The sequence below is a fragment of the Podarcis gaigeae genome, assembly GCF_964106915.1.
Source record: "Podarcis gaigeae genome assembly, chromosome: 6".
Classification (NCBI taxonomy): Eukaryota; Metazoa; Chordata; class Lepidosauria; order Squamata; family Lacertidae; genus Podarcis; species Podarcis gaigeae.
In genome coordinates, this window is record NC_139682.1 from 53842339 (window position 1) to 53855650 (window position 13312).

Sequence of the window (13312 nt, forward strand, 5' to 3'; positions counted from 1 at the left end):
GAACCAAAAAGTAAACTACTTTCGAGAATGTATAACCTGCTGCTTAAATGGAATACTCAGGATGAGACAGTCAAATCCGCCATGATAAAGTGGGCGCAGGATTTGGGGCATAACATTATGTTTGAAGACTGGGAAAGGTTATGGAACACCGGAATGAAATTTACGGCATGTAGTGCCTTGAAGGAAAACATTATGAAAATGATATACCGGTGGTACATGACCCCAGTCAAGCTTGCTAAGATATATCACCTGTCTGATAATAAATGCTGGAAATGTAAAGAGGCGGAAGGGACATTTTTTCACCTCTGGTGGACCTGCCCGAAAGTGAAGGCCTTTTGGGAAATGATTCATAATGAACTAAAAAAGGTATTTAGATTTACCTTACCTAAGAAACCAGAGGCCTTCCTCCTGGGCATGGTGGACCAGAGAGTGCTTAAGAAGGACAGAACCTTTTTTATGTATGCTACTACAGCAGCAAGGATCCTGATTGCAAAATATTGGAAGACACAAGATTTACCCACACTGGAGGAATGGCACACGCAGTTGATGGACTATATGGAACTGGCCGAAATGACTGGCAGAATCCGAGACTTGGGAGAAGAAACGTTCGAGGAGGATTGGAGAAAATTTAAAGACTATTTGGAAAAACATTATAAGTTGTATGAATGTTAAAAAACGCACCCTCTAGGAAATTCTAGCTTCAGTAATGTTAAATTAAAGAAATGCAAATTAAGGTACAAGGAGTCAGAGATAGAATAATGAAACAACTTTATTGTGTTAAAATGAAAACATACATGATTTGGGTCATAATTTATTTGAAATTGGGTAACATGATAAAAAGGAAGATACAATAAGTATTGAAACAAGTTAACAAATTGCAGACGTTATGCATCACAGAGAATGCAGGGTTGGGAGGACGTGGGGAAGTCCAACAGATTTGGAAAAAAGAGTAAGAAAAATTTGTAACTTTCTTTTTCTACTTTCATAATACGTTCTTTATTCTTTTTTCTGTACTTCATAAAACTAATAAAAAAATATTATAATTAAAAAAAACCAAAGAGATCCACTAGCACTTTACCATGCTAGCTCACACTGATTTGTAAAACCCACAGACAGCACCACCACAACCACCACAGACTGCAATGCAGTATTGATTTTATACCAGTCTCTGCACATATGCACATTCCTGAGGTAAAGTGAGAGTGGCTGAGTCAGGACTGTCAGCCTTGTACTCTTGCTAGGCAACTCAGTGCACCTGGTGCTCTATCTCTAAACAAGATAACAAGATTCAAACATAGGAGGTGTGCTAGCTCAAGACATAGACCAAGCCACTAGTGCATTTTCACTTATTTAAAAATATAGCAACAAAGCATGCGTTCACCCACATTTTCCCATTACAGTGGTACCTTGGTTCTCAAATGCCTTGGTTCTCAAATGCCTTGGTTCCCAAACACCAAAAACCTGGAAGTAAGTGTTCCAGTTTCCAAAGGTTTTTCGGAAGCCTGGGGTGCCTGCACCAATCAGAAGCCATGCCTTGGTTTTCGAACATTTCAGAAGTCAAACAGACTTCTGGAGTGGATTAAGTTCTAGAACCAAGTTTGGGGGGTGCATCAAAACCACATTAATCACACAGCCTGAATTTCCCTGTATATGATGGAATCCCATCTGGAAATAGCAGCCACCTGGAAGTGCAAACAAATCTTTGTCACATAGCATGGCTTCAAAGTTTTTTTACCTTACCTTTTCACTAAGGTACACACACACACACACACACACACACACCGATTTGAGGAGATACATAACAAGGTATCAGTTCACTACCCTTGAAGATCTTAGTACTCTTAAATTTTATTGATAGTGATTACTTCACAGTAAATCTCATTAAACTCACTGGGGCTTTCTAGTGTGTAGGATTGCACATTGCTGGAGTGTTTGTAAATATTTAATTTTATCCAGTGCAGAGACCTGAATAAATGGGTGGATTACCGTGCCTTCTTATCCTATTCTGTAAGTCATGTTGTTTGAAACTTTTAAAACTCTCCTTTTATGATATAGTACAGATATCTGAAAAGGCAAGCACTGTTTTAAAACACCACTAAAATTCTGAACAGAAGTGTCATCTTTTTAGTTTTAACCTGGATAACACTTCATGAAGAGGACTGTGGTCCATGGACACTTATGCCATAATACTTTTGTTGGTTCTTAAAGTGCCGCCATACACTTAGTTATTTTTATTTTTGTTCTAAGTGGTACATTAGGATGTGTCTTATCACCTTCATGTTGTTTTCAGTTTCAGTGAGAAATTAGTTTTTTCCCATGGATCAGGGACATCTGAAACAAATTACCAGGCCGGCTTCCCACTAGGACTTTCTTCTCATAGCTTTTTTTTGCACCTACAGGAGATGTGGAATGTTTCAATCTTGAATTAGTTAAGCGAAGGCTGCAGCTATCTTTTCTTCTTGGATTGGATTCAAGTCTTCAGTCATATCTCTGTGTTTATTTGTACTATTAAATACAGGGCATTCTTGCATTTTTCTCACATGCTTATGCTACTTTATAAATCTACAAGATTTAAAAAAAAAATTACAGCATGTACTGTTGTTTGATCTGTTCTTGCGATAGAATGGATTTCACACAGTGCAGCCATATTCTGGGGAAAATTTTTGTTCAATGCACTCAGCTATGCATGTTCCCCTAGCCCAAAATCACACAGTCATGGTGCACATAGATGGTCAAGGATGCAGAGAGGGCCAAGACATTTCCCCCTCATTAATCCCATATTGGGGTTGATAAAACATCCTTGGAAAACAAAAAGGGAAATTCTTAAAAAAAAAAAAGCAAATAGACTTCAGTTGAGAAACTGATAAATATGCACTAATGGATTTTTAACGGGATAATAAAGGCACCTGAGAACATGTAGCAATCTCATGTTATAATGTTTTTTTCTTTTTCTTTTTACATATTTATGAAATTAGACGTGAACTTACAAGAGTGGTGGGGAGAAAGAATGTAAGGGAAATCATATGAAGTCAGACTTCTGCAACCTTAATGTGATGTCAGACCTGATAAAACTGCAAACAGAAGTCAAAGTATTGTATATGGACAATACTGGAAATGCATCTCAATTTGATTTCGTTCAATTTTTCTCAGATCACAAGGCAAGTTAAGAAATGAACACTTATCAACAGATTGGCCACTGAGAACGTTTTTTAAAATATACAAAGCTGATCTTCTTTCAGTATTTTATGATAGAAATAGTGAAAATAACTGTTTCCCAGCTGAGAATTACTTTATTATACTCACAGATGGCTCTCTCTATTAAGGATAGTTTGTGATACTTCACCTTGTTGCCTAGGCACTGCTTTAAACGAAGGATATATAATTGTATTCAAAGAGTGCCTTATACCTGAGATGCCAAGTCAACAAAGAGGGAGTGTGGAAACAACAATATTGAACACAGTTATTGTGAGTTCTTGCAGGAACATTTTTTTAAAAAAAGACCTGGGTGACCCACTCTGAAAATGTGTCATTTGCAAATCTTGACTTACCTTTCTCATGCTGAAGAGGTTCTTCAACAATCAATGCACCTGAGGTTAATGTATCTTGGTAAATATTGACAAGAGGAGCACAAGGAGGTAGACAGATTCTTTTTTTAATGGCACTCTGGATTCATTACTGAATGACAACAGTGCAACAGTTAGCATATATTTGTTGTAGTTTCACATTCAATTTATTGCCCCCCCTGAAACGTGGAATGTGTTAAATTGAGTTTAGGCATAGGTTTAGTTGAAAACAAGTCTGCATGCTGCATTAGATTCTCTGGTCTATCATTGGTCCCCAGCCTGCATAAACCATTTGATTGAGCTCATAGATGAAGTACTGATGATGCAGGAGAGGGTCAGTTGATCGTGTCTTGGGCGCAGACCTCCTAACCACATTGATCGAGAGAAATTGTGTGCATTTACAGCACATAGTTAAGCAATGGAATTGACTAGATGGAATGATAGCCATCAATTTAAATGGCCTTTAGAAGGTATTAGGCAAATTCATTGAGGCATCACAGGCATCTGCTTGGCCACTGTGAGAACAGCAGGGTCTTCTTCTGTTCTTATAATCTTATCAATGGCTCCTAGTCATGATAACTTTATATTACCTCCAGGATCACAGGCAACATGCCTGTGAATGCCAGGTTCTGGGGAGCACAAGTGAGGAGAGAGTGTTGTGCTCAGGTTCTGCTTACTGGCTTCTCAGGAGGTATCTGCTTGGCCACTCTGAAATTGAGATGCTGGATTAGATGGGCCTTTGGAAGAGTGCCCATTGAATCAAACTACACCTTTCCCCACCTTCCCTTCTTCCCAAACTACACCTTTCCCCACCTTCCCTTCTTCCCAGTGATCAGGATACTTAAATTGCACTTTAAATATAAATATGTTGTGTTTTGGTTCATATGTTGATTCAAAAAGTGTGAAGTTGATATTTTCTCATTAAAATGCAACAAAATTGAATTTATTCCCAATCTTTACATGTGCTTTTCTTCTTCTTAAATGACACTCGGTGGGAGGCCGAAACAGAGTGGGATTTGGGTGTTGGAATTGCTTTCTCCACACTGGAAAGCAAATGGAACCTTTGGAGACGAGTGGCAGGTTTGAGGAGGATACTTGTTAGAGAAATGCTGCAGTGACAATGGCGCATCGTGTATTCCCTGCACTATAATTCCAGTCATGATCTCTCTCAATTGCTATTTTAAAATGAAAACAAAAAATCGTAAGGATCATGCCTAATAATGCAACATCTGGAATGTTAAATCCATGATCTGTAGTTAAACACAGGGTTTGTAACTTACGGGGTGCAGCAGGTATTGTAATTGTCTCAATACTCTGAGACACAATTTTGCATCTGGATCTGCACCCTTCCTCCTTTAAACCTGGTTGGTGGACCTCAAGTTTCAAGTAAAGGGTGTGGAGGAAGGTAGATCACACAATCCAGAAGCCTTCCCATTCCTGCCCTAAGGAGCTGAAAGTTGTCCATCAACTTTGAGTGGGTCATCATATGGAACGGTGTTACTATCCTATTTAAGGTGCTATCCTAAGCACACTTACCTGAGAGTAACTGGACTCAGTTTGAATGACTTCAGGATTGCACTGCAATCCTATGTAGATATTGATTGGATTTCATTGGTTGGACATTCTTTGCTGTTATATTCTAAAGACACTCTATGAATGTGAGCGCCCAGGTCCAAGAATGAGGGTTTGCAATGCATGTTTCAGTACATGGCTCAAACAGCATACATTATGTAAGATGAGTGACTCCTTGCTAACACAAACATCTCCGATCTTCCAGCAAACAATGTAGAAATATGCATCAATGGGGCGCCATTTCCGAGGGGCCAAGCTCACTTACCCCCCTTGGAATATTTTTTTTTGGAGGGAGGGATGGCAGCAGCAGCAGCCTGAGTTCAAGACAGAGGAACTGACAGCCATTGAAATTGTGCCTATGCCACATTCGGCTCTGTCCTTGGCTCCTCCCGATGTTGTGACGGCGGCCCCCCAATCTTCGGCACAAGTTGGCGCCTCTATGCATCAACCTATGCTTGAGATTTTCTCTGGGGTACAGATCTATGTTGCTGTATTTTTGTTGTTGTAATTGCTTTTTACATTTGCTCATTTGAGTGAAGGTTGAATGTCCACAATAAATGGATTGTGCTTCTGTTTATTCAGTAAGCAGGGAAAGTCATGTGTAAAAGGGACAGCTGATTGCTAAACCAATTGTCTAATTTCTTGGACAAGACTGGAAAAGGAGATTAAAGGCCTATCTACACATTCAGAAGATTCACATTGCACTGTCCTTCTGGATTGTGCATCTTCATAATGCAGGGAAGGAGGCAAACAGTAAACAGTACAGTTATATGGTTTGTTATGTATGTAAAGAATAGGTTGGGGCAGAACTGAATAAAGACACATGCTCCATGGAGCTGCAATGTTCTCCAAAGAAGGGCATTCCTTTAAGATAAGGACATTCCTTTAAATAATCAATATCTGGCAATCCAAGGTTTTATTGCAGCACCACAAAGGAATGTACATTGTTTTACATCCTGCCCATGTTAGCTCTTTGTCCTGGATTTTAGTTTGCCTTCAGTTGAGCAGAACTCATGTAAACATGCTCTTAACTGGAATTGAATTAACATTAAGTCATGTAGTGTAAACTAATTTGTGGATGGAAATGTAGAGCTAAAACTCTTGATTTAGCAGCCCTTGCAGCCCTTTTCTCATAAGTGTTGGTGCAAACGGATGTACCTAGGGACAGCAGCACATTTACAATTGGGTTCACATGGTTATTTTGGGTCACATTTTATCCATGTGAAGTAAAGGTAAAGGGACCCCTGACAATTAAGTCCAGTCATGAACGACTCTGGGGTTGCGGCACACATCTTGCTTTAAAGGCCGAGGGAGCCGGCATTTGTCCGCAGACAGTTTTTCTGGGTCATGTGGCCAGCATGACTAAGCTGCTTCTGGCAAAACCAGAGCAGTGCACAGAAATGCCATTTACCTTCCCGCTGGAACGGTACTGATTTATCTACTTGCACTGCGTGCTTTCAAACTGCTAGGTTGGCAGGAGCAGGGACTGAGCAATGGGAGCTCACCCCGTCGCAGGGATTCGAACCACCAACCTTTCGATCGGCAAGCCCAAGCGGCACAGTGGTTTAACCCACAGCGCCACCCGCATGTCACCTTCATGTGAAGTACACCCAGGTAAAAGGACAGCACGGAGAAAGTACTTTGTGAATTGGAAAATTTGCAGAAAACTATTGCAACCCTTTCTACACGGGTTGCACCACCCCAAAGTACCACTGTGATTATCATAATTACTGCGAAAGTCTGCCTGTGCCTTGCCAGTTTATAAGGTACCTTCTTCATGTGATGATGGGCAAGTCCAGTATGTGCTCATTCAGCAGCAGAAGATGTGACTGTGTGAACCAATCCAGTAATGTGCATTAACATGAGATTCAGGCATGTATGTGGCCATTAGGCAGTTGCAGTGAAATGGATGATTCTGCTCTTCCAGGTGTATTGACACCACTGCTTGCCAGGACACGATAAGGCAAGATGGTGGTGAGGGGGCATCAGGTTAGTAGCAGGTGCAGATGTACACACATTTGTGGCTGCCGCCGGCAACCCAAGGCTCCCTTCATTAATCCCAGCTTTCATTTTAGTTGCAAATTGCATAATTTTCTTACTCTTAGGTTTGCAAAGGAAAGTTTGAAGCTTTGAAGTCTAACGGTGGCATTCAACCAAGTAATTGTGCAAGCACAAGGATTAGAACTAGTGCAATGACATTTCCTCCCTTCCCACATGCCCTGCACCACCCCCAAATCTGCTCTGGAGGGTTGGGGACTCATGGGGGAGGAGACGGGGAGAACATTTGATTGTGCAAGGAGACATTCACCTTAGTGAAACATTCACCTTACTGCTACAGTAGAAACCTCAGAAATAAGGGCAGATGTTAGATGTCACATTTGAGGATTATTTCAGACATATAGAGTAGATTTTTTATGCTGAAAAAGCCCCCCTTGGCTTATACTCGAGTGAGGCGGGCGGCGGTGGTGGAGGGACGAGTGGCCCAAAAGGAGCCCTTTCAAGCTGCTCCGTCCTCCTCCACTGCCGCCACCATCAGGTTTGTGGTGTGGTGAACTGACTTATACTTGAGTCAATAAGTTTTCCTAGTTTTTTTGTGCTGAAATTAGATGCCTCAGCTTATATTCAGGTCAGCTTATACTCAAGTATATAGGGTACTTAATCTTTGGCTCCGGGGATTTTTCTTAAATAGCCCTCATTGTGACCATGGTTCCTATTCTTGCTGTAGACACTGGAAAGTACCGTATTTTTCGTACCATAGGACACACTTTTCCCCCTCCAAAAATGAAGGGGAAATGTGTGTGCGTCCTATGGTGCGAATGCAGGCTTTCGCTGAAGCCTGGAGAGTGAGAGGGGTCGGTGCGCACCGACCCCTCACGCTCTCCAGGCTTCGCGGACCTCTCTGCAAGCAGCGGGAGCGTTCCCGCTGCTTGCGGAGAGTTGCCAGCATGCCGAAGCCTGCGCGTGCTGAGATCAGCGCGCCCAGGCTTCGCGGACCTCTCCGCAAGCAGCGGGAGCGCTCCCACGGCTTGCAGAGAGCTGCCTGTTTGGGGGCTGGGGTCGGGGGAAGCTCGAGCTTCCCCCGCCCCAGCCCCGCGCCTGGGGGGGAAATAATTTTTTCCCCTTTATTTCCCCCCCCAAAAAACTGGGTGCACCCTATGGTCCGGTGCGCCCTATGGTGTGAAAAATATGGTAATTCTGGGTCCCACCACCACCAGCATTGCTACTAGGAATGTGAATGGAAAGCTGATTTAAGAAGCCCCAGAAAAAGCAATTCGGGAGAAGAATTTGTATTGGAAAGTCCGCAATATTGTGCTATCTTACCAGAATATGAATTCAACTATTATTATTGCTGATTGAAAAGGAATATAGAAATTTTTAATTTATATATTTTTTCACTTTGGGGTTAACAAGTTTGTTAACATTTTTGCAGCAACAAAAAATAAATTTACCAATTGAATAAATACACTATTTTTCTTCTTCTTTTATATATATGAACACATATATTTTACAAAACCCCATAGCAGCATGGGAAATAAAGATCCTTCTACAAAAAGAAGATGTTAAGTCAGTGTACAAAATAAAGCTTTAGAGTTTCAAAATCATATCTGGGCAAGAGAGACGTATACCAGTTAGAGGTTCTTCCATTCATTTGCTCCGGAGGCCCAGGTGAAATAGTTCATTGAGAACATACACAATCCTTCTCCTCTTTTCTGGATATTGCACTTACAAATCCTTGTTTTGTCAGGAAGGATTGAGCAGATTCAACAGCAGAGATGTTGTTGCTACACAGACAGAAAGAGTTAAGAGTGACGCCATCTTGCTGCCTATGGCTGAGCTTTTGAGATGACGACGGAATGCAAGGTCTGGCTGGGGCTGCTGGTCCAGAGGCTTTGAAAACCAAACAGAAGGGTTGACTGAGATGTAGCTGTTGGTTATCCTGATGTGAGAAGGCACGGTGGTTGTCCTAGAAGAAAACACAGAAGGGCAAGGTTACAAGGTTACATTGGATTCCATGCATACTTGCCATTGGGTTTTTAAAATGTTGCTGGTGATATTCAGTGCCAAAGGCCCAAATCTCCCCGCCCTCAATTGTCCTGAAAAGGTACAATTTTCCATATGACAAAACGCATATTTAGTTGCTATGCAAATAGTGGGGCAGACACCTAATCCATAAACAATAGACTAGACTCAGAAAATCCTGTTGCCAAATCTGGTGTTTGGGCATATATATTGAAATGAGCATAAATAAACCTAAATACATCTGAATGAACATTGAAACCGTGGCCTTATTTCACGTAACTGATGGACGTGTGCTTACCATGGGGATTACTTGTCAGCATGCAACAAGTTTTCCTTGAGGGATAAATTTGTAATTGAAAAGAAAAGGGACTGATAAATTGTAATGGTGATTCATGGTTCTGTGTAAATATGCCATATAATGAACCTGATTTGAATTTGGGGTTTTGTTCATACAATTTTCTGCATGTGCTTCCTATTTATTTCCAAAACAAAAGTCATCGTGTTGTGTGTGTGTTTTTTAAAAAAGACCTGAACAGATGTGGAGCCGATTCTATCAGAATATTCTCCATGTTGTTTTTGTAGTAGTTCTTGTTGTTTAAGGCTAGAGAACAACTAATTCGTGTTTCTCCTTTGGAAGAGGTCACTGTAATATTAACAGGTAACCATGTATTTCATTAACGGTATTGTATCACATGAAAGTCATCAAACTCTTCAATGTGCCAGACTTCAAAGGAATTCTCACAATATTTTGAAATTGCACATAGCCTAGCAACACAAACTATTGAACACAATTGGTACTTAGGGAATAACATGTATTCTTAATTGTGAAGGCAGGCAAATAGGTTGATTTGTTGCCTGGGTGGTGGCGAGCTGTCGGTGATACCCCTTGCAGCAGTATCCACAGTACCTACCCTGGAAATATGGGCTGTGTTGTGTTTACTGCATAGGAATGGTGTGGGAGGCTGAGGGAGCTCTATTTTGGTGGTGGCTCTCCAGGTGTGTGGGATGCTGTCACCTGTGGGATGCTGTAACCACCACCAACGCAGAGCTCCCCAGCATCTCCCCACCCCCACCCCAATGCTATGTTTTGGTTCTGCAGATTTCCAGCTGCCCCTAGTTGTTCATCTCAGGGAAATACTGTGTGTTTGAAAGATGGTGTCCACCGAGAATAATCAGAGGTGGTGCTTAGGTTAATTCTTAGACAACTGCAGAGGGGAGAATGCCTTGTAAAATCCAATAACCTTTGAAGCACGCCCTTGGAGTGATTACTCCATCCTCAACTTAATGATTTAAAGATGTGAGAGTCTTTTCTGATTTGGCAACAACAAGAATTTCATCCTTATTAAAACCAGTCTGTCAGGAAACGATATATCATTCTCTGAGAAGGAAAAAAACACCCACCACCCTAACTTTAGAATTGCTATAACTGTTCAAGGTTATGTAGCTGGAAAATGGCACAGATTCTCACGAAGTGTCTGTGTGGTCCTCGGGCAGGAGATGACAACATTAACTCTTCCTTTTGCCCTCCTCCCCACTACCTCAGAAATGCTTTGATGCTTTTGTAATATTTTGGGAACATCCCTTCATAATTCCATACCATGACTTACCACCACAGTCGACACAGCCTCCCTTGAAGAACCCACCCCATTTTTCATCCAAGTCCCTGGGCTGAGACAAGCCTTTCTGTGTGTGTCGTTTATTTTGCCAGCCCTTCACAGACAACCGAGGAAGAATGAATTCAATAATAGACGCAAAGCATGGATGGTAACACTGCCTCATAAAAAGGCCTGCTTGCTGTTTCTGGGCTTACACAAGCGGTGACATTTCTTGATCTTTCAGACATGAAAAGCTGCCTTCTAACAATATGACACCATGGTCTTAGGGCTTATCCATTCCTAACTTTCCTCCACTCTTTCCAGGCATGGTCCATGATTTAAAGCTCCATGTCTGAGCACCTTTTTTTGTTGTTGCTCTGGAGCTTTCTCACAAAAGCCCACTCTTTAGAGCTCAGTTGGAGCAAACATCAATCCACAGAAAATGCTAATTGATGTTTGCTCTGATGCAGCTTCAAAGAGTGGGGGTTTTGCAGGGCAAAAAAAAATCCCCAAATGCTTGGACACTGAGCATCCAAGCAGAGACTATTACCTGGAAAGAGTGTGGCAAAAGACTAGTGTGGATAAGCCCTTAATACTAGCCAAACAACATAAAGGTTAAAATACCCAATAGATTACTCCAACTCCAACTTGAAAAGGAAACGAGCTCTGACTGATTAGTGCTAGCCATCTATGTTCTCTTGCAACCTTTAGTGTTCTGAGTACAATCCCTTTCCTACAATTTTTCTATTAATAGTGGGCAAGAGGATTTTTTTATACATCGGTGGTTTCTTCTTTAGCCACAGCTAAAGTCCAATTTGACAGCCAGGATACAGCATACACTGACACTTTCCTCTCTGGTTAGGGGTGGACTTTGGTTTTTCAAATTTCAGTGGTGCCCTGTGAGGGGTCAAAATTTGCACCCCTACCTCTCACCCTCTGTTCTGCTCAATTCCCTGTCTTCCCTGTGGTGCCCCCTTTGCTCAGCATCCAGTGCAACAGAACTGGTTCCACTGCCCTAAATTTGCCTCTGCTCTGATCCATGAATTAGAAATGCTTTGGAGCAGCAGTACATACCCTCTAACATGCAGTGTCCATTAGCAGGGTGAAACCTGACAACCTTTTGGGTCTATGCTTCTTAAATACTGTACCTCTTTTTTTTTTTTTGGTCACAATCTACCTTGAGTCCTGAATTAATACTTCGGGGGGGGGGGAGGGAAATAAAAAACTCATCTACATGTACTACAAACTTTCAAGGGTTTGACAAAGAATCTCACAGCAGGGAATTCAGTGGCAGTACAAAACTTACTGCATATACATTAGAGATGACAGGAACGAGCCTAGATAATTTTAAATTATTATTAAACTTTCTCTTAACTTAGGATTCCTACCCCTGCATTTAATCCCTGTTGGCCTTTGTTGAAGTGGATGTTTTTCTCTTGTGTTTTATAGTGGAGCAAGATAGCCAGTCGTTAGCCTTCTACACATACAAACTAGATGCTAAACTATATTAAGACTTTTCAGAACTAGTTTTAAGGAACATCTGGCAAGTGAAATCTATGGATATGGAATATTTAAATGGAGAGGCTCCTATTTATAAATTAAAAGATCCACCAGAACATCTGCTAACAAGTGGTCTCCTGGAGCTCATCTGCCACCCACAGTTTTTCATCACCACTGATAAACATGTGCATGGATCATATGCAGAGGCTACCCTTCCTTTGAGGTGCTCAATGAACATGTGGTCAAGCATAGTGTAAACATGCTCTTCTCAGGCAGCAAACTACAAGTGCTTGCAAACTTTGCGCTTTTGCAGGCCCACAAAATTAGCAGTACAGGAGATGGTGGTTGTGTAGTCATTGTTTGCCTGGTCTGTTTAATCTACACTAAATGTTTAAAAAAGATAGCGGCCTTGTAAATTGGACCCATAGAGAAGAGACTTGCTACCAAACACACGGAAAGGCCATAGCTCAGTGGTAGAGTATCTGTTTTGCCTGCAGAAGTTTCCAGGTTTGATCCCCAGCATCTCCAAGTAGGACAGAGAACTCTCCCTAGATATAAAGGTCACCTGCAGAGGAAGTGTGGAAATGCCTCACATATCTTCCTTGTGGCTCACCATGGTATATAATAGTTATCATCAAGATATAGAAGCTGAGCTCCAAATCATCACAAGAAGCTTACTGAGTGACCTTGGGCAAATTAGCCTCTCACAGCCTCCTCAGGTTGTATTAAGGATAAAAGGTGGGGAAGGATATTGTGCACCAACTCCAGAGGAAGGATAGAATTAAAACTTTAAAAAGAGATAAATAAATGGTATTTGTCTATGATGTGATCACGAACCCTTCTAGAAGCTGAAGAGGCCATGTAACAACCTAGCTTCTTGCATGCTATAGCTGTTCAGTAGGCAAAGCACCCTCAGGAACATGCTAGCACTCTTTAGCCTGGCAGGGAATGGCTCTCTTTAAAAGGCTGCTGAACCTGGCACTTGGAGCCCAGAAACTGAGAGCTTATGAGAGATGAACTCAACCAGACTTCAGAACTTGAAAAGGGTTTCCTGACTGCACT

General features: G+C 41.6%; 1 protein-coding gene across 1 annotated transcript in view; it reads right to left on the bottom strand.

Annotated features, from left to right (window-relative positions):
• Nucleotides 1–8592: 8592 nt before the first annotated feature.
• Nucleotides 8593–13312, bottom strand: part of TRABD2B (TraB domain containing 2B) — a 234061-nt gene continuing 229341 nt past the window's right edge. Inside the window, exon 7 of the mRNA XM_083742445.1 lies at nt 8593–9099. Within this exon, the coding sequence (XP_083598571.1) occupies nt 8877–9099 (223 nt within the window). The 3' untranslated portion in view covers nt 8593–8876. The remainder of the gene's footprint in view (nt 9100–13312) is intronic.